The sequence below is a fragment of the Taurulus bubalis genome, assembly GCF_910589615.1.
Source record: "Taurulus bubalis genome assembly, chromosome: 11".
Taxonomy (NCBI): Eukaryota; Metazoa; Chordata; class Actinopteri; order Perciformes; family Cottidae; genus Taurulus; species Taurulus bubalis.
Genome location: NC_136599.1, coordinates 365,816 through 393,315, shown reverse-complemented (window position 1 = coordinate 393,315; position 27,500 = coordinate 365,816). Strand labels below are relative to the sequence as shown.

The 27,500-nt window shown below is 51.9% G+C and overlaps 1 protein-coding gene across 1 annotated transcript in view; it reads left to right on the top strand.

The window, feature by feature from the left end:
• LOC306743838 (neural cell adhesion molecule L1-like) overlaps positions 1–27,350 on the top strand; it is a gene marked incomplete at its 3' end in the record, with an annotated part of 54,543 nt that extends 27,193 nt beyond the window's left edge. The window contains exons 3-28 of the mRNA XM_079226402.1: positions 5,303–5,317; positions 6,044–6,146; positions 6,503–6,672; positions 8,441–8,563; positions 8,725–8,895; positions 10,144–10,258; positions 10,372–10,562; positions 10,708–10,839; positions 10,929–11,072; positions 11,152–11,263; positions 11,872–12,032; positions 13,918–14,077; positions 16,761–16,888; positions 17,005–17,106; positions 17,267–17,467; positions 17,805–17,875; positions 18,344–18,569; positions 20,910–21,016; positions 21,357–21,621; positions 21,699–21,821; positions 23,573–23,749; positions 23,833–23,946; positions 24,245–24,394; positions 25,027–25,158; positions 25,321–25,405; positions 27,137–27,350. Of these exons, the coding sequence (XP_079082528.1) occupies positions 5,303–5,317; positions 6,044–6,146; positions 6,503–6,672; positions 8,441–8,563; positions 8,725–8,895; positions 10,144–10,258; positions 10,372–10,562; positions 10,708–10,839; positions 10,929–11,072; positions 11,152–11,263; positions 11,872–12,032; positions 13,918–14,077; positions 16,761–16,888; positions 17,005–17,106; positions 17,267–17,467; positions 17,805–17,875; positions 18,344–18,569; positions 20,910–21,016; positions 21,357–21,621; positions 21,699–21,821; positions 23,573–23,749; positions 23,833–23,946; positions 24,245–24,394; positions 25,027–25,158; positions 25,321–25,405; positions 27,137–27,350 (3,692 nt within the window). The remainder of the gene's footprint in view (positions 1–5,302; positions 5,318–6,043; positions 6,147–6,502; positions 6,673–8,440; positions 8,564–8,724; positions 8,896–10,143; positions 10,259–10,371; positions 10,563–10,707; positions 10,840–10,928; positions 11,073–11,151; positions 11,264–11,871; positions 12,033–13,917; positions 14,078–16,760; positions 16,889–17,004; positions 17,107–17,266; positions 17,468–17,804; positions 17,876–18,343; positions 18,570–20,909; positions 21,017–21,356; positions 21,622–21,698; positions 21,822–23,572; positions 23,750–23,832; positions 23,947–24,244; positions 24,395–25,026; positions 25,159–25,320; positions 25,406–27,136) is intronic.
• Between the last annotated feature and the right edge of the window lie 150 nt (positions 27,351–27,500).

Here is a 27,500-nt window from a genome sequence, read left to right as displayed (position 1 = left end):
GCAGAGAGGCGATCCCGGATCCTCTCCGCCCCCTGGCTGCGCCTAGATATCCTGTCCATGAAGGTCACGAACAGAACCGGTGATAAAGAGCAGCCCTGGCGGAGGCCAACACCCACCGGGAACGTGTCTGACTTATTACCGAGGATACGGACACAGCTCCTACTGCAGGCGTACAGAGAAGAATGGCCCGTGCCAACGGGTCCGGCACCCCATACTCCCGCAGCACCCCCCACAAAACCCCCCGAGGGACCCGGTCGAAAGCCTTCTCCAAGTCTACAAAGCACATGTAGACTGGTTGGGCAAACTCCCAGGACCCCTCCAGTAGTCTTGCAAGGGTAAAGAGCTGGTCCACTGTTCCACGACCGGGACGGAATCCGCACTGCTCGTCTTGAATCTGAGGTTCGACAAGCGGTCGGAGCCTCCTTTCCAGCACCCTGGCATAAGCTTTTCCCGGGAGGCTGAGCAGTGTGATGCCACGATAGTTTGAGCACACTCTCCGGTCCCCCTTCTTGAAGATGGGAACCACCACCCCGGTCTGCCAGTCCATGGGCACTGTTCCCGACCCCCATGCGACACTGAAAAGGTGTGTCAACCAAGACAGCCCAACAATGTCCAGCGCTTTCAGCATCTCAGGGCGGATCTCATTCACCCATGGCGCCTTGCCACCAAGGAGCTTTTTGACTACATTAGCGACCTCTGCCAGGGATATGGGAGAAACCACCCCAAAGACTTCCGGCGCTGCCCCCTCTCCAGGTGACATGTTGGCCGGGTTTAGGAGTTCCTCAAAGTGCTCTTTCCACCGCCCGACGATGTCCCCAGTCCGGGTCAGCAGTCCCCCCCCCCCCGCCCCCCTCCCTGCTGAGAACAGCCTGGGGTAGCCCCTGCTTTCCCTTCCTGAGCCGTCGGATGGTTTGCCAGAACTTCCTTGAGGCCAACCGAAGGTCCTTCTCCATGGCCTCCCCGAACTCCTCACATGCCCGAGTTTTAGCATCCGTGACCATCGCAGCTGCAGCCCTTCTGGCCTGCCGGTACCCGTCAGCTGCTTCAGGAGACCCCTGGGCCAGCCAGGCCCGAAAGGCCTCCTTCTTCAGTTTGACGGCTTCCCTCACCCCCCGTGTCCACCACCGGGTTCTCGGGTTGCCGCCACGACAGGCACTGATGACCTTCCGGCCACAGCTCCGAGCAGCCGCGTCCACAATAGAGGCTTTGAACATGGTCAACTCGGGTTCCATGTCCCCAGCCTCCCTCGGGATTTGTGAGAGGTTCTTCCGGAGGTGGGAGTTGAAGACCTCCCGGACAGGATCCTCCGCCAGACGTTCCCAGTTCACCCTCACTACACGTTTGGGCTTGCCAGGTCTTTCTAGCCGACTCCCCCGCCATCTGATCCAACTCACCACCAGGTGGTGATCAGTTGACAGCTCTGCTCCTCTCTTCACCCGAGTGTCCAAGACATACGGCCGCAGATCAGATGATACGACTACAAAGTCGATCATTGATCTCCGGCCTAAGGTGTTCTGGTACCAGGTACACTTATGAGCCACCTTATGCTCGAACATGGTGTTCGTTATGGACAAACTGTGGCTAGCACAGAAGTCCAACAACAAAACACCATTCGGGTTCAGATCGGGCAAGCCGTTCCTCCCAATCACGCCCCGCCAGGTTTCTCTGTCATTGCCCACGTGAGCGTTGAAGTCTCCCAGGAGAACTATGGAGTCGGCAGGCGGCGCCCTTTCCAGGACCCCTCCCACCGACTCCAAGAAGGCCGGATACTCCGAACTGCTGTTCGGTGCATAAGCACAAACAACAGTCAGAGCTTTACTCCCCGCAACCCGTAGGCGCAGGGAGGCGACCCTCTCGTTCTCCGGGGAAAACTCCAACATAGCGGCGCTCAGCCGGGGGCTCGTGAGTATCCCCACTCCCGCCCGGCGCCTCTCACCCTGGGCAACTCCAGAAAAGGACAACGTCCAACCCTTCTACAGGAGGTTGGTTCCAGAGCCCATGCTGTGCGTGGAGGTGAGCCCAACTATATCTAGCTGGTACCGCTCCACCTCCTCCACCAGCTCCGGCTCTTTCCCTGCTAGCGAGGTGACGTTCCACGCCCCTAGAGCTACTCTATGCTGCCGGCGATCGGCTCGCCCAGGTCTCCTGCCTGGCCCGCCGCCCGGTCTGCATAGCACCCGACCCCGATAATTCTGGTGGTGGGTCCACGGGGTGACTGCTGCTCCATGTTGTTTCTTCGGGCTGAGCCCGACCGGTCCCCATGGGCGAAAGCCCGGCCACCAGATGCTCGCCGACGAGCTCCCCTCCTGGGTCTGGCTCCGGGAGGGTGCCCCTTGTCCGGGCGAGGTAGCTTTAGACCGTGGGCTGCTATTCATCAGGGTTTTTTGAATCGCTCTTAGTCTGGGCTCTCCAGCCTTGGGAGACCCTACCAGGGGCTGACGCCCCGGACAACATAGCTCACAGGATCACTGAGCCACTCAAACTCCTCCACCACGTTAAGGTGGCGATTCATTGGAGGAGTACAACATAATATAATATAATATTCATATTTCTCTTTCTTCTTCCTTGGTGCTCAGAATAAGTTGCAAACAAAACAAAACAGGAAAAAGCAGGAAATCCATTTCAGAGAGATGATCTATGATCTTTGATCTTTTGATCGTCTTGTGTGATCTTTGTTTGAAACCCTCTTTGGGATAAATGGAAACACACACACGCACACACACACACACACACACACACACACACACACACACACACACACACATCCTCAGGATCAGCTTTAGAGGGACCCTGAAGGTCAAAGGTCAGCAGGATCAGCCATGTTGGGCCCAGAGGAGGAGAGGAGGAGAGGAGGGGCCAGCTCGACCTTCAGCTCGACCTTCAGCTCGACCTTGTCCTCTGGGCGTGGCCGAGAGAGAGAGAGAGAAGAGAGAGATGAAACGAAGGTGAAGAGACGAGCAGAATGTAGAGGAGACACATGGAGGAAGGGGAGAGAGGGAGAGAAGGAGAGAAGGAGACTCAGAGGAGAGAAGGAGACTCAGAGGGAGAGAAGGAGAGAAGGAGACTCAGAGGGAGAGAAGGAGACTCAGAGCAGAGAAGGAGAGAAGGAGAGGAGACTCAGAGGAGAGAAGGAGAGGAGACTCAGAGGAGAGAAGGAGACTCAGAGGGAGAGAAGGAGACTCAGAGGAGAGAAGGAGACTCAGAGGGAGAGAAGGAGAGAAGGGGACTCAGAGGAGAGAAGGAGAGAATGAGTCTCAGAGGGAGAGAAGGAGACTCAGAGGGAGAGAAGGAGAGAAGGAGACTCAGAGGGAGAGAAGGAGAATCAGAGGGAGAGAAGGAGAGAAGGAGACTCAGAGGGAGAGAAGGAGAGAAGGAGACTCAGAGGGAGAGAAGGAGACTCAGAGGAGAGAAGGAGAGGAGACTCAGAGGAGAGAAGGAGAGAAGGAGAGGAGACTCAGAGGAGAGAAGGAGAGGAGAGGAGGAGGAGAGGAGGAGAGAAGGAGAGGAGACTCAGAGGAGAGAAGGAGAGGAGACTCAGAGGGAGAGAAGGAGACTCGGAGGAGAGAAGGAGAGGAGACTCAGAGGAGAGAAGGAGAGAAGGAGAGGAGACTCAGAGGAGAGAAGGAGAGAAGGAGAGGAGACTCAGAGGAGAGAAGGAGAGGAGACTCAGAGGAGAGAAGGAGAGAAGGAGAGGAGACTCAGAGGAGAGAAGGAGAGAAGGGGACTCAGAGGAGAGAAGGAGACTCAGAGGGAGAGAAGGAGAGAAGGAGACTCAGAGGGAGAGAAGGAGACTCAGAGGGAGAGAAGGAGAGAAGGAGACTCAGAGGGAGAGAAGGAGAGGAGACTCAGAGGGAGAGAAGGAGAGAAGGAGACTCAGAGGGAGAGAAGGAGAGAAGGGGACTCAGAGGGAGAGAAGGAGACTCAGAGGGAGAGAAGGAGAGAAGGAGACTCAGAGGGAGAGAAGGAGAGAAGGAGACTCAGAGGGAGAGAAGGAGAGAAGGAGACTCAGAGGGAGAGAAGGAGAGAAGGAGACTCAGAGGGAGAGAAGGAGAGAAGGGGACTCAGAGGGAGAGAAGGAGAGAAGGAGACTCAGAGGGAGAAAAGGAGAGAAGGGGACTCAGAGGGAGAGAAGGAGAGAAGGAGACTCAGAGGGAGAGAAGGAGAGAAGGAGACTCAGAGGGAGAGAAGGAGAGAAGGGGACTCAGAGGGAGAGAAGGAGAGAAGGAGACTCAGAGGGAGAGAAGGAGAGAAGGAGACTCAGAGGGAGAGAAAGGGACTCAGAGGAGAGAAGGAGAGAAGGAGAGAAGGAGACTCAGAGGGAGAGAAGGAGAGAAGGGGACTCAGAGGGAGAGAAGGAGACTCAGAGGAGAGAAGGAGACTCGAAGGAGAGAAGGAGAGGAGACTCAGAGGAGAGAAAGGGACTCAGAGGAGAGAAGGAGAGAAGGAGACTCAGAGGGAGAGAAGGAGACTCAGAGGAGAGAAGGAGAGAAGGAGACTCAGAGGGAGAGAAGGAGACTCGAAGGAGAGAAGGAGAGGAGACTCAGAGGAGAGAAGGAGAGGAGACTCAGAGGAGAGAAGGAGAGGAGACTCAGAGGAGAGAAGGAGAGGAGACTCAGAGGGAGAGAAGGAGACTCAGAGGAGAGAAGGAGACTCAGAGGGAGATAAGGAGACTCAGAGGAGAGAAGGAGAGAAGGAGAGGAGACTCAGAGGAGAGAAGGAGAGAAGGAGAGGAGGCTCAGAGGAGAGAAGGAGAGGAGACTCAGAGGAGAGAAGGAGAGAAGGAGAGGAGACTCAGAGGAGAGAAGGAGAGAAGGAGAGGAGACTCAGAGGGAGAGAAGGAGAGAAGGAGACTCAGAGGGAGAGAAGGAGAGAACAGGACTTAGAGGAGAGAAGGAGAGAAGGAGAGGAGACTCAGAGGGAGAGAAGGAGAGAAGGAGACTCAGAGGGAGAGAAGGAGACTCAGAGGAGAGAAGGAGAGAAGGAGACTCAGAGGGAGAGAAGGAGACTCAGAGGGAGAGAAGGAGAGAAGGAGACTCAGAGGGAGAGAAGGAGACTCAGAGAAGGAGACTCAGAGGGAGAGAAGGAGACTCAGGGGGAGAGAAGGACACTCATTTTAGATTCCTCGGTGCATCGTTATTCATAATGTATTCATAATTTATTCATAATGTATTCATAATTTATGTGTGTTAAATAATCTTCCACCAGCATCTCAAGCTCGTGTCTGTGCGTCGGCAGCCTTTAAACTGTTTCCTTCTCTGCTTCCTTCTCTGCTTCCTTTCCTTGCCTGCGTGTGGACTAACAGACAAAGTGCATAACAGTAAGTGGCTCCTTGTTGTGACGCTCGTGAGGCGTTCAGGGTCCGGTCCGTCTCATAGCAGGCCCCGCCCCTTTCTTGCAGATAACTAGTGACAGCTTCTAGCTGCTTAGCGTAGCTTAGCATAAGGACTGTAAACCGAGGGAGAAGCTAGCCGCTAGAGCGTTGTGGTTGTACGGGGTCATGTGGTGATGCTAAGCTAACCAGCTCTGCTAGCTGCACGTGTCTGTCCTCCACTGAGATCATGAAACGTGATCTAGATATTCACTCTTTGAACATTATTTAGCCTTCTGACTTTCTCTGTATGATCTTAATCAACGACAACAAGAGGTAGAGAACACAGCTGATGCTGCAGCTGGTCTCAGGTCAGTCCATGACGACACAGTTCAGATCCCTTAGCTATTAGCTCACCTGCATTGGTTCTCCTGCGTTAGCTATTAGCTCACCTGTATTGGTTCTCCTGCGTTAGCTATTAGCTCACCTGCATTGGTTCTCCTGCGTTAGCTATTAGCTCACCTGTATTGGTTCTCCTGCGTTAGCTATTAGCTCACCTGTATTGGTTCTCCTGCGTTAGCTATTAGCTCACCTGCATTGGTTCTCCTGCGTTAGCTATTAGCTCACCAGTTGTCACTGATCACTGTGGGACGACCCAAAGTATTTTATAACTGTGTGTGTGTGTGTGTGTGTGTGTGTGTGTGTGTGTGTGTGTGTGTGTGTGTGTGTGTTCAGTGTCGCAGCCTCCGATCCTGACCGAGATGCCGATGTCGTACACAGCCTTCTCTCAGGAGGACATCTATCTGCCCTGTGAGGCCTCCGGGACCCCGGCCCCCACGTACGTACCAGTGTGTGTGTGTGTGTGTGTGTGTGTGTGTGTGTGTGTGTGTGTGTGTGTGTTTGTACACTTCCTCCCTCTGGCCTTCTTCTGTTGCCAGGGCGATAAATGTTCCTCTAATGAAATCACGGCAGAAACTGAATCATCTCTCTGGTTTCCATCTCCTCTAAATCACTCGCTGCTCAAACTTCAGCGTTGTTATGTATCATGGTAAAACTGGCAGCATTGTGTATCTCTGTGAGGACGTTGTGTATCTCTGTGAGGACGTTGTGTATCTCTGTGAGGACGTTGTGTATCTCTGTGAGGACATTGTGTATCTCTGTGAGGACGCTCTCTCAGTGGGTCCTCTGCTTTAGGTTCCGCTGGCTGAAGGACGGCGAGGCCTTCGGCTCCGAGAGCAAAGTGTCCGGCACGCTGAGGGCCGGAGACGAGGAGCCGCTGGATTCTTACGAAGGCCACTACCGCTGCTACGCCTCCAACAGCCTGGGGACGGCCATGACGCCGACCATAGAGGTCATCGTGGAGGGTGAGACACACACACACACACATTGTGGCAACCCAGGGGACTTGAAGGTAAGATTCAGCAATAAAACAGGAGACTCAGAGACAGTAGTACTTGCGGTGCGTAATGGGACTGCCTCTGGGTAGCGGGTGGCATAGTCCATGATGACGATGCCTCCTACTGGACTTCGGCAGGGGTCCTACTATATCCATGGCCACTCTCTGGAAGGGAAAGTGAATTAAGGGTAACGGGATCAAGGGATTCTGGTAGTGTACCTTTGGAGCTGTCTTCTGGCACTCCCGGCAGCGTTTGCAGTAATCCTGGACCGCCCTCTTCACCCCTGGCCAGGAGAAGCGACCCAGGATTCTGCCATAGGTCATCTCTACTCCCAGATGAGCTCCCAACAGGTGTGAATGGGCTAGGTACAACACTTTTGGAACATAGCATTTAAGGGACTAGCAACTGTTCAATAACAAATCCCCCCTCCTTAGCTGCCCTATACAGAAAGCCATTTTTCACAGGAAAATGTGGGAAGGTGGTAACACTAACCCCTTCTACCGGATTATCTTCGACCACAGTCAGGTTCTGTCTATGCTTGTTCCAGGTTGGGGTCTTCCAACTGGGCAGTCCCAAATTGTCCTGGGCTGACAGCATTGTCCTCTTCTGCCAGGGGGAACTAAGAAATCATTTCATTTGACCAGGCTTCAGTCGGCTGTGGGTCCTCCCTTGTGGGGCCTCTGCTGGGGTCAGGGCTTCCTTATCCGTCTCCCCTCCTGATGAACCGGTCGGGCTAGATGGAGCTGCACAGGCATGTACCAATTTGGCATTGCGGGTGCTCTGAGGTCTGTTTTTTGTACGGCTTGTCCTGTTGCCAGTTATCCTGTGGGTCCACAACCGCCAGAATATGGGGCAGACCCGACCAATCAGCACTGGTACTGGCAAACTATCTACCACTCCCGCCATGACTTCAAAATTGTCCCTCGTGGTCTGACCCTTAATGTGGGTGGTGGGATAATTCGGTGAATCCCCATAGACACAAGAGACTGGGATAGGGGTCCCCCTGGGGCCAGCTGTCAGAACTGGGCATAGGAGAGTGACAGTCCAGCAGGGCTTCTACATCCTGGTCCCCTATTCTGACAGGAAGCTTTGGGGCCCTTGCGTCCTCCGGTGCCCAGCAAGTTGTCAGGTAGCTGCCGGCCTTCAGTTGTGGATCTGATGAGCCCGCCGTCGGCATCAGTACATCGTTCCCTTCTGCGAGGGAGAGGTCCCGACAGGCTTTATGATGGGACCTCTCCGGTAATGCTCAAAGGCTCTGGGCCTACTGAGTTTGATTCTATCAGCTGTGCTAGTGCGTTCTCCATAGCACTGTGTGTCTCTCTCTGAGTACCTATTTTATTCTGAATCTTTAGCGACGGATCACCGCGCCCGCATTCTCCACCAAATGTGGCAACCCAGGGGACTTGGAGGCAAGATTCAGCAATAAAACAGGACACACACACACACACACACACAGACACACTTCAATGACTCAGTGAGGTTGTCTGGGGCCACTTGTTCTGCTCTCTCATCTCCTGTTCCCGTAGCAACCGTTTCCCGCAGACAGAGCTGCGCCGTCATAATAATAATAATCCTGGCCCTCCTCCTTTCTGCAGTCGTCATGGCTTCTTGTTCTGCGTGTGTTCCAGTAACTGAAGCAGGAATGACAGAGTACAGCGGTTTCTGCAGCAGAACCAGAACAGACCAGTTGTGTTTAGGGCTATGAACTGATGACCTGCTGTGTGTTGTGTTCCAGCTCAACCAGTCCTCCCGAAGCAGCCCAAGGTCCACAAGACGGCTCACGAGGGAGAGAGCGTCATCCTGCCCTGCAACCCGCCGCAGAGCTCCACGCCGCCCAATATCCACTGGATGGACAACAGTGAGTCCGCCTCACTCTGCCCCCCCCATCAGGCTGCCCTAATGCCCCCCCTCGTTCTGCATCGCTGCAATGCAGATCAGTTCCACTCAAACTAATGAATGCAGTACCATCAGCTGATGTCTGGGCTCCTTATATTTGGGTATTTTCTCCCCCCCTCTCAGGGATGGTGCACATCCAGCAGAGCGACCGGGTGATGGTCGGCCTGGACGGGAACCTCTACTTCTCCAACCTGCTGAGGAGCGACAGCAGAGACGACTACATCTGCAACGTCCAGTACATACTGGCCCAGACGGTGCTGCCCAACCGGGCCGTCAGCCTGACCGTGCTGTCCAGTGAGACTCACACACACACACACACACACACAGACACACACACACACACACACACACACACAGACACACACACACACACACACACACAAACACACACACTTGATGTTGGTACTGAAGTAGTCCAGAACGGAGAAGGCAAAATAGTCCAAGGTGGCCTGCATGGCCAACATACGGTGCTGTAGTGTAGACTCTGCTCCTTCTGGCCACACTTTGACTGTTCTCACTGATGGTTTCTCACGTTTGATGAGGGTGTAACTTGGGGAGGAGGAACAATGAGAGATGGTCTGTCTGTCCCAGGTGGGGGAGGGGAATGGCTTTGCAGGCCTCAGCCACGTTGGTGCTAACATGGTCCAGGGTCTTGTCTCCTCTAGTGGGGCAGGAGACGTGTTGATCACATTTGAGTACAGACTTCAGGTTGAAGTGGTTGAGGTCACCCGCAACAATAAAGGCTGCCTCTGGGTGTTTAGTCTGTAGTTTGCTAATGGCAGCATGCAGTTCCTTCATTGCAACCTTAGCATCTCTGGGCAGATGAAAGGTCTACACTTAACCATGAGTTATTCCAGGTTAATAGAGCAGTGACTCTCAATGACAGCAGTGTCCATGCACCAAGCTTTGTTGATATAAATGCACAGTCCCCCGCCTCTGGTCTTACCAGAGTCGTCTGTTGACCTATCTGCCCTGAGCATCTGGCGTTCCGTTAGCTCAATGGCGCTATCGGGAACGCCGCTGCCATGTTTCCGTGAAGATCATGATGTTGGAGTCCATAATGCTTTTGTGAGTGATGATCTGCAGCCGCAGCTCATCCATTTTGTTCGGCAGAGATCGCACATTGGCGAGGAAGATGCTGGGTAGAGACAGCCGATGTGGCGTTAGCCTTAGCGTTAGCATTAGCTTTAGCGTTGCCCTCCTCTCTTCCCCCGCCTTTGTTTCCGGTTTCGACGCCGCCTGCCGGTGGAGCTGGATTGATAGTATCCGGTGTCAAGACAATCTCAGGAATGAGCCGTAGGAAGACGATATAGTGGTCCAAGTTGTGGAAACAAAGTGTTTGCAAGGCTGTACTGAGTGAACAGGCTTAAGACAAACAGGCAGATAACTACTAGTATGCAGTCTGGAGAGACGCAGAGCCTCGCGTTGCCGCCATGTTATAGTCATAACTTGAATCCCACTGCTGCTCTTGGGATTTAGGGCGGGGCTACAGGGTGATTGACATCTCTCTCTCTCTCTCTCTCTCTCTCTCTCTCTCTCCAGATAATGATGTCGTTCATGCCAGGAAGCCACACCTCTTCCGTCCCATTGGCTCCCACACCTCTGTGTTGGCCCTCCGGCAGCAAAGCGTCACCCTGGAATGTATCCCCAAAGGCCTGTAAGTGTGTGTGTGTGTGTGTGTGTGTGTGTGTGTGTGTGTGTGTGTGTGTGTGTGTGTGTGTGTGTGTGTGTGTGTCATTGCGTTGCATAACTTCCTCTCTGTGTCTCCAGGCCGACCCCCAAGGTGGAGTGGAAGAAGAAGGACGGCAGTCTGGAGGAGACCGGCGGCCGCGTGGACTCGGACTCCCACGACCGCTGGCTGCACTTCGACCGCGTCGGCCAGGACGACGACGGAGAGTACGAGTGCCGGGCGTTCAATATCCACGGCTCCACCTCGCACGCCTTCACGCTCACCGTGGAAGGTATGGAGGCTACACACACACACACACACACACACACACACCTGCAGCAGGTGGGTCACTCAGGTGTGTGTGTGTGTGTGTGTGTGTGTGTGTGTGTGTGTGTGTGTGTGTGTGTGTGTGTGTGTGTGTGTGTGTGTGTGTCTAGCCTCTCCTTTCTGGGTGAAGCAGCCCAGCAGCCTCCTCTACTCCCCCGGTGAGACCGTGCGTCTGGACTGTCAGGCTGAAGGCGTCCCCACGCCGCTCCTCAGCTGGAGCATCAACGGCCAGCCGATCGCAGGTAGGAGAGCCTCCTTCTCATTGGCTGTCGGTGCCGTGCGTGTGGACCAATCAGAGGTGCTTAAGGTGGTAATGTCCCCGCCCCCTCAGAGGTGGACGAGGACCCGCGCCGCAGCGTGGCGGGCGGCGTGCTGATCCTGGAGGACGTGGAGTTCTCGGACACGGCGGTGTACCAGTGTGAGGCCTCCAACAAGCACGGCTCCATCCTGCTCAACTCATACCTCCACGTCGTGGGTACGTACCTGTCCTCATGCTGATGGCAACGACGACGACAACAACAACAACAACAACAATAACAACATGTGTCCCTCAGAGCTGCCGCCTCAGATCCTGTCCTCTGATGGAGTCGTGTACAGAACCACTGAGGGAGGAGATGTCACCATGTTGTGCGAGTCCTTCGGCTCACCACGACCACACGTCACCTGGTGAGACACACACACACACACACACACACACACACTCACTCACACACTCACACCACACACACACAGTGGTGTATAGTAACGAAGTAGAAATACATTGTTACTATATCTGAGACTGTGGTGAACACAGACTCCACCAAGCAGGTGTGAGAATCACAAAAGGGACCAAGGGACCAAGGGACCAAGGGACTAAGGGACCGGTACCGGGCAGAATGAGCATACTTTTGACCACACTGTTACAACTCCTTCATAGTGTCATATTGCTTTTTGGAGAATTATGATGATAAGTTCATACTAGATGCAAAAGTATACTTACTTATATACAATATATTATGTTGAACATTTATGCTCCTGATGGATCACAGCCAACCCAATTATTATCAACACAACTCCTGGTCCTCGGTCCTGGAGCCACAGCACTAAAGAATAAACTTGTCCCCGGTGAGGCCTTGTCCCCGGTGAGGCCTTGTCCCCGGTGAGACCTTGTTCCCCAGAGGGACGTTGCTTCTCCCTCTGCTCCTTTATCGATCGTTTCTTCTCCATTGGTGAGCTACTGGTCTTACTGGGCGTCTCATGTGGGCGACTCCTCTGACACCGCTCTGTCTCTGCAGGGAGGGCGAGGACCGGCGCCCCCTGCTGTCGGACCCCCGCGTCGCCCTGCTGACCAGCGGCTCCATCACGCTGTCCGGCGCCAGCCTGGACGACAGCGGAGAATACACCTGCTGCATCCAGAACAGCAACATCTCCATCACGGCTCACCTGCAGGTCTTCAGTGAGTCTTCTGCTATAAATATATATATAGAAATATAGTGTTCACTCAAACTAATTTATTAAGTGTATCTTTCTCCCGTTTGGACTTCATGACGTCATCACAGTGATATATATATATATATATATATATATATATATATATATATATATATATATATATATATATATATATATATATCAATATATGTATATATTAATATATATATATATATATATTTATATATATTTATATTAGGGCTGTGCACATTATGGCGTTGAGAATGCGTTAATGCAGCAAACTATTAACAGCTTTAATTATTTGATCATGCGTTAACTCGTTGTTGTTTTTGTGCATTGGAGGGTCTTAATGCCGCCGCACAGGTGCTGCACTTTAAATCTCTCCAGACGGCGTAGTTCAGACCTGGGCATCTTACGGCTCTCAGTCCGGCCCACGTGAGGTCAATCAAAAAAGAAAAATAAATAAATAAGATGCACGCCATAAATGGAATACAACGACACTGCTTTTACTTTGAAGGAGATTTACGTATGCGCGCGCGCTTCCGCAGCCTCAGCGACCGGCTTGTTGCCAACAGACTGAAGCACGTCTTATTCTGTAGTTTCTGTCCTCAACGAGCCGCTCCGCCTCACAGAGCATTAATCACGCAAAGCTGCCACTGAGATACCTGTTAGCTGTCCTTCACATCTCCACCTCATCCAACCAGACTTCATGCTCTTGTTCAAGACAACACAGACTGGACTTTTCTCACTGAGTAAGAAAAACTGAACTGAACAAGATCAAAAGCACTTATTGCTTTTGTATGAAGTTTATCAATTGATGGTCTTTAACATACTTCTTTAAGGTAAGCAACAACTGAACATGACAAAAGGAGTGGCTTGTCCCTCACAGGGACCCTTACTACTGAACATGACAAAAGAAGGAGTGGCTTGTCCCTCACAGGGACCCTTACTACTGAACATGACAAAAGAAGGAGTGGCTTGTCCCTCACAGGGACCCTTACTACTGAACATGACAAAAGAAGGAGGGGCTTGTCCCTCACAGGGACCCTTACTACTGAACATGACAAAAGAAGGAGTGGCTTGTCCCTCACAGGGACCCTTACTACTGAACATGACAAAAGAAGGAGGGGCTTGTCCCTCACAGGGACCCTTACTACTGAACATGACAAAAGAAGGAGTGGCTTGTCCCTAACAGGGACCCTTACTACTGAACATGACAAAAGAAGGAGTGGCTTGTCCCTCACAGGGACCCTTACTACTGAACATGACAAAAGAAGGAGTGGCTTGTCCCTCACAGGGACCCTTACTACTGAACATGACAAAAGAAGGAGGGGCTTGTCCCTCACAGGGACCCTTACTACTGAACATGACAAAAGAAGGAGTGGCTTGTCCCTAACAGGGACCCTTACTACTGAACATGACAAAAGAAGGAGGGGCTTGTCCCTCACAGGGACCCTTACTACTGAACATGACAAAAGAAGGAGGGGCTTGTCCCTCACAGGGACCCTTACTACTGAACATGACAAAAGAAGGAGTGGCTTGTCCCTCACAGGGACCCTTACTACTGAACATGACAAAAGAAGGAGTGGCTTGTCCCTCACAGGGACCCTTACTACTGAACATGACAAAAGAAGGAGTGGCTTGTCCCTCACTTGTCTCTCGCGATTAATCTCTGAAAAATAATGCGATTAATCAGTTAATTTTTTTCAACTTTGCCCAGCCCTAATGAATATATACTGTATATAGAACACATTTGAAATAAAAACACATTGAAAGATTGTAATTCGTGGCATCAGTTGCATTAATACAGAATGAGTGTGTAATTAAAGCTCTTAGAGGAGAACGAGAACAGAGAGAACACATTCAGAGAACCGTGTTGATGTTTGCAGACCGCACCGTGATGCGTTCGGGGCCGCAGGACGTTCGGGCGCTCAGAGGGAGCAGCGCTCTGCTGGACTGCCTCTTCTCCAAAGACCCTCAGCTGCTGAGGGCCCAGATCGTCTGGAGGAGGGACGGACACAAGCTGCAGGAGTCCTCTCCTGACGACAAGTAGGGAGAGGAGTGCTGACGACGAGACCTCAACACACATTCCATTCAGAGAAGAGACTTAAGCTCTCAACACACACTCCATTCAGAGAAGAGACTTAAGCTCTCAACACACACTCCATTCAGAGAAGAGACTTAAGCTCTCAACACACACTCCATTCAGAGAAGAGACTTAAGCTCTCAACACACACTCCATTCAGAGAAGAGACTTAAGCTCTCAACTTAGTTTGTTAGTTTGAGATTTAACTAAAGGGGACGGCTAACGTGTAAGGTGGCTCATAAGTGTACCTGGTACCAGAACACCTTAGGCCGGAGATCAATGATCGACTTTGTAGTCGTATCATCTGATCTGCGGCCGTATGTCTTGGACACTCGGGTGAAGAGAGGAGCAGAGCTGTCAACTGATCACCACCTGGTGGTGAGTTGGATCAGATGGCGGGGGAGTCGGCTAGAAAGACCTGGCAAGCCCAAACGTGTAGTGAGGGTGAACTGGGAACGTCTGGCAGAGGATCCTGTCCGGGAGGTCTTCAACTCCCACCTCCGGAAGAACTTCTCACAAATCCCGAGGGAGGCTGGGGACATGGAACCCGAGTGGACCATGTTCAAAGCCTCTATTGTGGACGCGGCTGCTCGGAGCTGTGGCCAGAAGGTCATCGGTGCCTGTCGTGGCGGCAACCCGAGAACCCGGTGGTGGACACCGGGGGTGAGGGAAGCCGTCAAACTGAAGAAGGAGGCCTTTCGGGCCTGGCTGGCCCAGGGGTCTCCTGAAGCAGCTGACGGGTACCGGCAGGCCAGAAGGGCTGCAGCTGCGATGGTCGCGGATGCTAAAACTTGGGCATGGGAGGAGTTCGGGGAGGCCATGGAGAAGGACTTTCGGTTGGCCTCAAGGAAGTTCTGGCAAACCATCCGACGGCTCAGGAAGGGAAAGCAGGGGCTACCCCAGGCTGTTCTCAGCAGGGGGGGGAACTGCTGACCCGGACTGGGGACATCGTCGGGCGGTGGAAAGAGCACTTTGAGGAACTCCTAAACCCGGCCAACATGTCCCCCCGGAGAGGGGGCAGCGCCGGAAGACTTTGGGGTGGTTTCTCCCATATCCCTGGCAGAGGTCGCTAAGGTAGTCAAAAAGCTCCTTGGTGGCAAGGCGCCAGGGGTGGACGAGATCCGCCCTGAGATGCTGAAAGCGCTGGACATTGTTGGGCTGTCTTGGTTGACACGCCTTTTCAGTGTCGCGTGGGGGTCGGGAACAGTGCCCATGGACTGGCAGACCGGGGTGGTGGTTCCCATCTTCAAGAAGGGGGACCGGAGAGTGTGCTCAAACTATCGTGGCATCACACTGCTCAGCCTCCCGGGAAAAGCTCATGCCAGGGTGCTGGAAAGGAGGCTCCGACCGCTTGTCGAACCTCGGATTCAAGACGAGCAGTGCGGATTCCGTCCCGGTCGTGGAACAGTGGACCAGCTCTTTACCCTTGCAAGACTACTGGAGGGGTCCTGGGAGTTTGCCCAACCAGTCTACATGTGCTTTGTAGACCTGGAGAAAGCTTTCGACCGGGTCCCTCGGGGGGTTTTTGTGGGGGGTGCTGCGGGAGTATGGGGTGCCGGACCCGTTGGCACGGGCTATCCGGTCTCTGTACGCCTGCAGTAGGAGCTGTGTTCATATCCTCGGTAGTAAGTCAGACACGTTCCCGGTGGGTGTTGGCCTCCGCCAGGGCTGCCCTTTATCACCGGTCCTGTTCGTGACCTTCATGGACAGGATATCTAGGCGCAGCCAGGGGGCGGAGAGGATCCGGTTCGGGAGTCTCGGGATCGCCTCTCTGCTGTTCGCGGATGATGTGGTCCTGTTTGCCTCCTCGGACTGTGACCTCCAGCATTCACTGGGGCGTTTTGCAGCCGAGTGTGAAGCGGCAGGGATGAGAGTTAGCGCCTCCAAATCTGAGGCCATGGTGCTCTGCCGGAAACCGGTGGATTGCTCCCTCCAGGTGGGGACAAACTGCCTACCCCAAGCGAAGGAGTTCAAGTATCTCGGGGTCTTGTTCACGAGTGAGGGTAAGGTGGAGCGGGAGATCGACAGACGGATCGGTGCGGCTGCAGCAATAAAACAGGCGCTGTACCGGTCCGTCCTGGTGAAGAGGGAGCTGAGCCGGAAGGCGAAGCTCTCCATTTACTGGTCGGTCTATGTTCCAACCCTCACCTATGGTCACGAACTCTGGGTCGTGACCGAAAGAACGAGATCTCGGATACAAGCGGCCGAAATGAGCTTCCTCCGCAGGGTGGCCGGGCTCACCCTCAGAGATAGGGTAAGGAGCTCGGACATCAGGGGGGAGCTTGGAGTCGAGTCTCTGCTCCTTCGTGTCGAAAGGAGTCAGCTGAGGTGGTTCGGGCATCTAGTCAGGATGCCTCCTGGACGCCTCCCATTAGAGGTTTTCCAGGCACGCCCAACTGGTAGGAGACCCCGGGGAAGACCGAAGACACGCTGGAGGGATTATATCTCCCGGCTGGCCTTGGAACGCCTCGGTATCCCCCAGAATGAGCTGGAAAGTGTTGCGGGTGAGAGGGAAGCCTGGGTCGGCCTGCTGAACCTGCTGCCACCGCGACCCGACCCCGGATAAGCGGCTGATAATGGATGGATGGATGGATGGATGGACGGCTAACGTGTGTGTGTGTGTGTGTGTGTTGTGTGTGTGTGTAGGTACACGTTCTTTGAGAATGGCACCTTGAAAGTGTCCAACATCCAATCACACGACAGCGCGTCTTATTCCTGTGAGGTCTTCACCGACCTGGACCACGTGAAGGCCAGCGGCTCCATCACTGTCACGGGTACGTCACTGTGTGTGTGTGTGTGTGTGTGTGTGTGTGTGTGTGTGTGTGTGTGTGTGTGTGTGTGTGTGTGTGTGTGTGGTCTGTGCGCTAACAGTTCTCTGTCGGACCCTCAGCGCCACCGGACCCTCCCAAAGACCTGACTCTGTCTGATGTAGACGACCACAGCATCACTCTGAGCTGGATCCCAGGACACACACACAACAGCCCCACCACAGGTACACACACAATCACACACACTCACACACAACAGCCCCACCACAGGTACACACACACACACTGACTTGTAAACGCGTTCCACGCGTTTCCTGGTGACACCGGTGAGAGCTGTCAGCCGTCAGCAGACAGGAAGTAGCTCTGACGCCGCTGTTCCCTCAGAGTTCATCGTGGAGGTCCGGGAGGAGCAGCACGCCGCGGCGCCGCGCTGGGCGAAGCTGCGCAGCGTCCCGGGCGCCTTCAGCCACGCCGAGCTGCCCCTGCAGCCCTACTGCACCTTCCGCTTCAGGGTCATCGCCGCCAACGAGATCGGCCTCAGCGAGCCCAGCCGGCACTCGGACCAGCACCGCACGCCGCCGGCCGGTGAGCAAGCTGCTGGGTTTGGGTTCCATGTTTGTTTGATTAGAAGGTTGATACCAAGGTCAGATACAGATGTCCTGCCTAAAGCCTTTAACCCTGAACCCCCAGAGACGTTGTGATAATAATAATAATAATAATAATAATAATAATAATAATAATAATCATAATAATACATTGTATTCAGGAAGGAGTGTGAGAGGGCTGGAATAGCATAAACACAAGCGTCTTTGCAAACTGTCTGCTGGCTGTAATGTCCTGTTGAAGTTGCGGATATGAGGGATCAATACATAATATGTGTATAATAATACAAATACATAACATATCTGTCTCCTCCCTGCAGTGCCCGCCATGTACCCCAGCGGTGTGCGCAGCGACTCCACCGACCCCAAGACTCTGGTCATCACGTGGGAGGTAAATACTGCAGCCTGGAGCTTGACCCTTAGACCAGTCCCTCCCTGGAGCTTGACCTCTTAGACCCAGTCCCTCCCTGGAGCTTTACCCCTTAGACCCAGTCCCTCCCTGGAGCTTTACCCCTTAGACCCAGTCCCTCCCTGGAGCTTGACCTCTTAGACCCAGTCCCTCCCTGGAGCTTTACCCCTTAGACCAGTCCCTCCCTGGAGCTTTACCCCTTAGACCCAGTCCCTCCCTGGAGCTTGACCCCTTAGACCCAGTCCCTCCTTGGAGCTTGACCCCTTAGACCCAGTCCCTCCCTGGAGCTTTACCCCTTAGACCAGTCCCTCCCTGGCGCTTGACCCCTTAGACCCAGTCCCTCCCTGGAGCTTGACCCCATAGACCCCTCCCTGGAGCTTGACCCCTTAGACCCCTCCCTGGAGCTTGACCCCTTAGACCCAGTCTCTCACGCCCTCTTCATCTCTGCAGGAGATGGACCATCGCCTGCACAGTGGCGAGGGCTTCCAGTACAAGGTGTCCTGGCGGAAGGCTGGAGGGACCAGCGTGCACTGGAACCACTCCGACGTCCCGGCACCGCCCTTCCTGGTGAACGACACTGGGACGTACGAGCCGTTCGAGATCAAGGTCCAGGCGGTAAACTCCCTTGGAGAAGGACCGTCACCGGAGCCCAAAATCGGACACTCGGGAGAGGAAGGTACGTTATATGGACACAGTTACAGTGTCATCTTTTTATCTTTTACATAAAGAAATGTCTTGGACACTTGGATGAAGAGAGGAGCAGAGCTGCCAACTGATGACCAGCTGGTGGTGAGCTGGATCAGATGGCGAGGGAGTCGACTAGAAAGACCTGGCAAGCCCAAACGTGTGGTGAGGGTGAACTGGGAACGTCTGGTGGAGGATCCTGTCCGGGAGGTCTTCAACTTCCACCTCCGGAAGAACTTCTCACAGATCCAGAGGGAGGCTGGGGACTCTGAGTGGACCATGTTCAAAGCCTCTATTGTGGACGCGGCCGCTAGGAGCTGTGGTCGAAAGGTCCTCGATCTCGTGGCGGCAACCCGAGAACCCGGTGGTGGACACCGGGGGTGAGGGAAGCCGTCAAGCTGACGAAGGAGGCCTTTTGGACCTGGTTGGTTTGAGGAACTCCTAAACCCGGCCAAGACTCCTGGCAGAGTTCACAAAGGTAGTCAAAAAGCTCCTTGGCATCAAGGCGCTGGGGGGATGAGATCCACCCTGAGATGCTGAAGGTGCTGGACATTGTTGTCTTGGCTGACACGCCTCTTCAATGTCGCATGGGGGTCGGGAACAGTGCCCATGAACTGGCAGACCGGGGTGGTGGTTCCCATCTTCAAGAAGGGGGACCAGAGAGTGTGCTGAACTATCAGGGTATTACACTACTCAGCCTCCCGGGGAAAGCTTGTGCCAGGGTGCTGGAAAGGAGGCTCCAGGGTGCTGAGAGGAGGCTCTGACCGTTTGTCGAACCTCAGATTCAGTACATTTCTAGTCGATGTAAAAAAATTGTGTATATTTAGAGAAATTAAAGCTCAGCCGGAAGGAAACATGAACTCTTTCTGTCATGAAGTAATGGCGCACATCAGCCTCTTGTGGACGAAATGTGTATTACAACAACAAACACTTTTCCCACAAATAAAATAAAAAACCCAAACTTTTTTGTCTTCCTGTTTTCACAGATTAAATAAAATAAATAAAAAGAATCCTAAAAATGCATTTCACCTGATTTTAATCTTTTTTTTTTCATGAACCTATCAAAGCTTCCACATAAAAATTAACATATCAACAAAAGGAATCACACATAACCAACCACAGGAATGTTCTTCATCAATGAGCTCCTTCAGACTACATGTCTGATTTGAAGGAGCAAATAATGAACAATAAATATAGACGATCTTTACACGAGGCTCCAAACCCTTTCTGGCTGCAGCGTGTCGTAATTACATTCCCCATAAAAGAGGTCAAAGTTCATGTTTGTCACACAGAGACGGTCTGGAATCATCGACCAATCAGATGTCTCCACAACCAGACTCGTCTGCAGAAAGATCAAAGGTCAAACCAGTGAAAGGAGAGACACACAGGCGTGATGACGTCGTCTTGTTTGCGGTTAAAGAGTGGGGGTTGAGCACACACCCTTCTGAGCGTCCTCAGTCAAGATAAGTGTACTGTCTCTCCGCTGATACAAGTACAATCGTGTGAAATGCTTTGGCTGGGAGGCTCCATGACCGACAGAGAAAAAAATATATAATATAAATATAATAACAATGAAAGAAGCAATGAAAAAATCGACAAGCAGCCTCTTGTCGCTTCCTTAACTCCTTCCCTAACTCCTTCTCTAACTAGAAATCCAGACCACTCAAACCTAAAAACGCAGACTTAACGAGAGAAACCCTCAAACTGAAGCCTGACTGCCAGAAACCCACCAGGACTCTCTTCAGTAGCCCGAGAGGGAGGAGCCTGGTCTGGTCTGCTTCGGGGCACGGGGGTCTCTAATAGGAGGAGTCATAACGGACCTCGTTTATCGTGTTGTCGTTGTTGTTGTTGTTGTTGTTGTTGTTGTTGTTGTTGTTGTACTGCGATTGAGAATCAGCAGGAAACACTCAGTTGTTGTGGCACCCTCTGCTGGTTCCCTTTGAATTAACACCTCTCATCTCCCTCTCTCTCTCTCTCTCTCTCTCTCTCTCCTTCTTTCTCTCTCTCTCTCTCTCTCCATCCCCCTCTCTCTCTCTCATCCCCCCCGCTCTCTCTCTCTCCCTCCCCCTCTCCCCTCCCTCTCTCCCTCCCCCTCTCCCCTCCCTCTCTCCGTCTCTCTCTCCATCCCCCTCTCTCCCTCCCCCTTTCCCCTCCCTCTCTCTGTCTCTCTCTCCATCCCCCTCTCTCCCTCCCCCTCTCCCCTCCCTCTCTCCGTCTCTCTCTCCATCCCCCTCTCTCCCTCCCCATCTCCCCTCCCTCTCTCTGTCTCTCTCTCCATCCCCCTCTCTCCATCCCCCTCTCCCCTCCCTCTCTCCCTCCCTCTCTCTCTCAGTGCCGGAGGAGGCTCCCACTGGGGTCTCGACCACGGTGCTGAACAGCACCGTCAGAGTCCAGTGGAATGAAGCCCAGAACGTCCGAGGTTTGCTGCAGGGATACAAGGTACTGCTCATCACAGCGTACTACCACCAACAAATACTGAATACCAAAGTATTGTATTTTATTTTATTTTCCACACAAATAAGACTGCATAAAATCTAGATCAGGAGATGGGAAAAAGTCCTGGAACTTAAAAAACAAAGACAAAATAATACATATATGTTTATAGTATATACCTACGATATGATATGAACAGAACAAATAATAATGACAACAACAACAATAATAATGACAACAAGAAGCGCTTAAAGCGAAATTAGTCTTTTTAAAGATCTTTCCGCTGCAGTTGTTCATGCAGCAAACAGAAGCAGGATTACTCACCTCACCTGTTCCTCATGATCAGATCTACATCACGAGGATGGGTCTACGCGGGGGCCGGGTCCGGAGGTCTCTGGGGGAACCGCACGGGGACAAGGAGAAGGAGAAGCAGAAGCAGAAGGAGAAGGAGAAGGAGAGGAGGTCGGTGCTGGTGGTCTACGGCACCAAGACCTCAGAGGACGTGACGGGCCTGCAGCTGTATTCTCGCTATCAGCTGTCCGTCACCGCCTTCAACAGCAAAGGAGAGAGCCCGCCCTCCCATCCGCACCACTTCAGCACCCCCGAGGGAGGTGAGTCCACACGAGAGTGGCTTCAGATGGAGAGAACAAGAGATGTTCTTCATTTATAACCAGGTGTGTGTGTTTAGTGCCTGGTCCTCCTGCATCGTTGAGGTTTGAGAGTCCCTCTGAGAAGTCCCTGGTCCTCTACTGGACCCCTCCAGTCCAGAGCAACGGCATCCTGCTGGGTTACACGGTGCAGTACCAACAGGGTGAGAGGAAATATACACGTCTTCTGTTGTTTCTGTAAACGTAGGGACAAAGCGAGGGAGCGTTACTGAATGTTACGTGGAATAATAACGAGAATCGCAAGAGAGGAAGTCCCCAAATACTGTTAGTGTCCCACGTGAGACCAGAACTAAACGTTAACTTTAGGCTTGTTGAGTACGGTGTGGAAGAGTGTGCTGAGGGCAGTTGTTATTTATATAGGCTACGTTGTTCCGCTACGTTGTTCCGCTACGTTGTTCCGCTACGTTGTTCCGCTACGTTGTTCCGCTACGTTGTTCCGCTACCTTGTTACGCTATCCGCTACCTTGTACCGCTACCTTGTACCGCTACCTTGTACCGCTACCTTGTACCGCTACCTTGTACCGCTACCTTGTACCGCTACCTTGTACCGCTACCTTGTTCCGCTACCTTGTACCGCTACCTTGTTCCGCTACCTTGTACCGCTACCTTGTACCGCTACCTTGTACCGCTACCTTGTTCCGCTACCTTGTACCGCTACCTTGTACCGCTACCTTGTTCCGCTACCTTGTTCCGCTACCTTGTTCCGCTACTTAGTTCCGCTACTTAGTTCCGCTACTTAGTTCCACTACCTTGTTGCGCTAACTTGTTGCGCTAACTTGTTGCGCTAACTTGTTGCGCTAACTTGTTTCGCTAACTTGTTGCGCTAACTTGTTGCGCTAACTTGTTGCGCTACCTTGTTCCGCTACCTTGTTCCGCTACCTTGTTCCGCTACCTTGTTCCGCTACCTTGTTCCACTACCTTGTTCCGCTACCTTGTTCCGCTACCTTGTTCCGCTACAATGTTCAGCTACAATGTTCCGCTACAATGTTCCGCTACAATGTTCCGCTACCTTGTTCCGCTACTTAGTTCAACTACCTTGTTGCGCTACCTTGTTGCGCTACCTTGTTGCGCTACCTTGTACCGCTACCTTGTACCGCTACCTTGTACCGCTACCTTGTACCGCTACCTTGTACCGCTACCTTGTTCCGCTACCTTGTACCGCTACCTTGTACCGCTACCTTGTTCCGCTACCTTGTACCGCTACCTTGTACCGCTACCTTGTACCGCTACCTTGTACCGCTACCTTGTTCCGCTACCTTGTACCGCTACCTTGTACCGCTACCTTGTTCCGCTACCTTGTTCCGCTACCTTGTTCCGCTACCTTGTTCCGCTACTTAGTTCCGCTACTTAGTTCCGCTACTTAGTTCCACTACCTTGTTGCGCTAACTTGTTGCGCTAACTTGTTGCGCTAACTTGTTGCGCTAACTTGTTTCGCTAACTTGTTGCGCTAACTTGTTGCGCTAACTTGTTGCGCTACCTTGTTCCGCTACCTTGTTCCGCTACCTTGTTCCGCTACCTTGTTCCACTACCTTGTTCCGCTACCTTGTTCCGCTACCTTGTTCCGCTACCTTGTTCCGCTACAATGTTCAGCTACAATGTTCCGCTACAATGTTCCGCTACAATGTTCCGCTACCTTGTTCCGCTACTTAGTTCAACTACCTTGTTGCGCTACCTTGTTGCGCTACCTTGTTGCGCTACCTTGTTCCGCTACCTTGTTGCGCTACCTTGTTGCGCTACCTTGTTGCGCTACCTTGTTGCGCTAGCTTGTTCCGCTAGCTTGTTCCGCTAGCTTGTTCCAAGCGTTTCAAGTTGAAAAGCGGACCCTACCAACGGCGGGATGGTTCCTTGTTGCTTTCCTGCGCTGATGCAGCTCTGCTTTGATTCCCCCGCGCAGAGGTGGAGAGCAAAGACAGCCCGTTGCAGATGGAGACCATCAGCGACCCCAGTGTGACTCACATTGAGTTGGACCCTCTGGACCCCAGCAGCCATTACGTCTTCAAGGTGATCGCTCACACGGCCGCCGGAGACGGACCGCCCATCAAGCTGAGAGGCGCCACCCTGCTGGAAGGAGGTGAAACTGCGCTCCTTTGGTTAATGTGATGCTTCATTTGTATCTGTTCATTCATTCCCTCGCTCCTCTGTGTCTGCTTGCAGTTCCTCCGTCCCACGTCAGCATCGTGGCCAGCAACACGTCGCTCAACCTGAGCTGGGTGCCCGGAGAGCGGGACAGGAACCACGGCTTTGTCATCCGCTACCTCAGGAAGAGTCGTAAGAGAGAGAGGAGGAGGAGGAGGAGGGAGGGAGGGAGGAGGGAGGAGAGGAGGAGGGAAGAGGGAGGGAGGGAGGAAAGGAGGAGGGAGGAGAGGAGGAGAGAGGAGGGAGGGGAGGAGGAGGGAGGAGAGGAGAAGGGAGGAGGGGGTGGAGCCACCCTTACAGGCTTCTATAATGACCCTTAAGAGCTTTACTAATCTATGTGTGTGTGTGTGTGTGTGTGTGTGTGTGTGTGTGTGTGTGTGTGTGTGTGTGTGTGTGTGTGTGTGTGTGTGTGTGTGTGTGTGTGTGGCAGCCGGGATCGAGTGGAGGGACTCGGAGCTGGTGAACTCCACGCAGGGTTTCTATTGGCTGAGAGGCCTCCAGCCGGGATCTGAGTACCACCTGGTGATCAAACACAGGAACGACACGCAGTGGGAGAATGTGACCTGGACCATCGGACATGGTGTGTGTGTTTACATGCTCTACATGCTCTACATGTTCTACATGCTCTACGTGTTATACATGCTCTACAAGTTATACATGCTCTACGTGTTATACATGCTCTACGTGTTATACATGCTCTACAAGTTATACATGCTATACAAGTTCTACATGTTCTACATGCTCTTCATGCTCTAAATAGTCCTAATACTCTACATGCTCTACATGCTCTACATGTTCTACATGCTCTTCATGCTCTACATACTCTAAATACTCTACATGCTCTACATACTATACATGCTCTACATACTCTACACGCTCTTCATGCTCTACATACTCTCCCTGCTCTACATGCTCTACATATTCTCCCTGCTCTACCTGCTCTACATATTCTCCCTGCTCTACATGCTCTACATACTCTACATGCTCTACATGATCTACATACTCTCCCTGCTCTACATGCTCTACATTCTCTACATGTTCTTCATGATCTACATGCTCTACCTGCTCTACATATTCTCCCTGCTCTACATGCTCTACATACTCTACATGATCTACATGCTCTACATACACTCCCTGCTCTACATGCTCTACATACTCTACATGCTCTACATGCTCTACATGCTGTAACCTGTTGCTCTCTCCGTCTCTCAGAGCCGTCAGAGATGTCCGGTGGCTTCGCGGCTCAGGGCTGGTTGATTGGACTCATCAGCGCCATCATGCTGCTGGTGCTGGTTCTGCTCATCCTCTGCCTCATCAAGCGCAGGAAGGGCGGCAAGTACGCAGGTGAGACACAATTACACACACAGATACACACACACAGACACACACAATCACACGCACAATCACAGACAAACACAATCACACACACACACAGACACACACACACACACACACTCTCTCACACATGCACACACACACTGACTGATGTTTCCGTGTCTCCCTCAGTGAAGGACAAAGAGGACAAGGAGGTGGACTCTGAAGCTCGGCCCATGAAGGACGAGGCCTTCGGGGAGTACAGGTGTGTGTGTGTGTGTGTGTGTGTGTGTGTGTGTGTACAGCTTTGTGTGTGTGAGTGTGTGTGTGTGTACAGCTTTGTGTGTGTGAGTGTAGAGGTGTGTTCCGCCTCCATGTCATCACTAACATCATATCATCGTAGAGCATGAGTTGAGTCACTTTATTGCTCCGTGAAGATGACGCTTCTAAGCAGCAACGCTTCTAAGCAGCAACGCTGCATCGCCGTAGACGCAGAGCTACCTGTAGGGGGCGCTGTCACGAGAATAAAACTCTCCATGTCTCTCATGACACGGGACATGTTAAAGAGCAGATATGAGACAGGAATCTGCTTTATAGATCACAGTGATAGTCCATGTGGATATTATGGGTGACAGTAGAACAATGTACGAGGAAATACTTTCAGATTTACGAGAAAAAAGAAGACAGAATATTCTTAGATTATGAATTCATAAATTGTGTAAAACCAGTATTTCTTTAATTGTTTTCCAAACCAATAAAGAAATACTTCCGGGATGTCCCGTCTTACTCTGGTACATTCTTGATGTGTAACCCCGAGATATTTGATTGAAGCAGCAAGTAAAGTACCTTAAAACTGTGTATAAGTACATTAAATGTACTGCACAGAGCTGAGAGCAACAGAACATCTTCCTCCTCATGGCACTGCTTCAGATATTAATCATTTTACTTTTGGAGTGACAGCTAACACACTAATGAATGCTGCCTGCTTCCTTTGACCTTTGACCTTTGGCTCTCTTTCCTGTTTCATCTGCCTGCAGATCTCTGGAGAGGTGAGGAAGTTCCCGCCTCTTCTCCCTCTCTGTCGTGATGTGTGTCTGTACATGTGTACATTTAGAGCAGTATAGGCATGTCAGCAAGAGTCGGGCTTTTATTGTGAAAAACCCCATCAGGAAGTGTAGCTGTTCACAGCAGCAGAGCAACAGAGGATGAAAAGTTAAAAACGTTATTTCTGTTCTGAAAGAGGAACCGGTGATTGAATTAAGGCTGTGGGTATGTAATATTATACTATAATGATAGTAATACTATACTTTCATCATAGTAGTACGGTACTAAATGTATTGTGTTAGCTGTCGTAGTAAAGTACAACTATGTCATGTCAATACTACTTTTTTTAAATATCAAATCTGAAATATCAATATCAAAGTGACTAAAACTGTCAGAAGAATATAGTGCAGTAAAAATATTTTTATATAAAGTAGCAATAAATATAAATAAATGATTTCACATAACAACGGTGCTAACTGCTGTGAAACTTCCACAGAAGATTCCTCACATTGAGTCATTTGTATTTTCTATTGCACGTTTACTGAAAATGTTGTTTAAATATGTAATTGGGGCATTATCGTATTAAATATGTGCTGATTTTCATACATTTCCACAACATAAATCTGAACATTGGATAAATCCAGGTTCACAATTCTTGTTTCATGTTGTTGACATTTTAGAGTCAAAGGTTTTTACATTCATATCTCTTTGTTTCACTCCATGAATCATAAAATACTGACATAAATAATCCCTTCCCGGCATGTTTTTATTAATAAATGAGCTTATGAATGCGTTGTGAACAAACCTCTTTAAAGAGAAGTTTAGTGACATGACATCATGATGAAGACTCTCCAGGTGAAGAGGTCAGAACATGAACTCATAGATATCACCACATATGGACCATAAGAGTCACATTGTCACCTGGCTGACCTTGGCGTGACCTTGTCGTGTTTCTCGTCCTCAGCGATGCAGATGAGAAGCGCTCCGGCAGCCTGAACGGAGAGAGCAAGCTGGGCAGCGAGGACTCTCTGGAGGAGTACGGGGACAGCGTGGACATCCAGTTCAACGAGGACGGGTCCTTCATCGGCCAGTACAGCGGCCGGGGCCCCGCCCACAGCGGCCCCGAAGGCTCCGGCCCCGCCTCCGACCCCGCCTCCCCAACGCCGGCCAATCCATGAAGAGCATCCTCAACCGGCCCGAATAGACACACACACACACACACACACACACACACACACACACACACACACACACACACACACACACACACTGTCTTAATACATTCCACAGGTTTATCCAGTTGTTTACAGGATGTCTCGCCTTTTCTA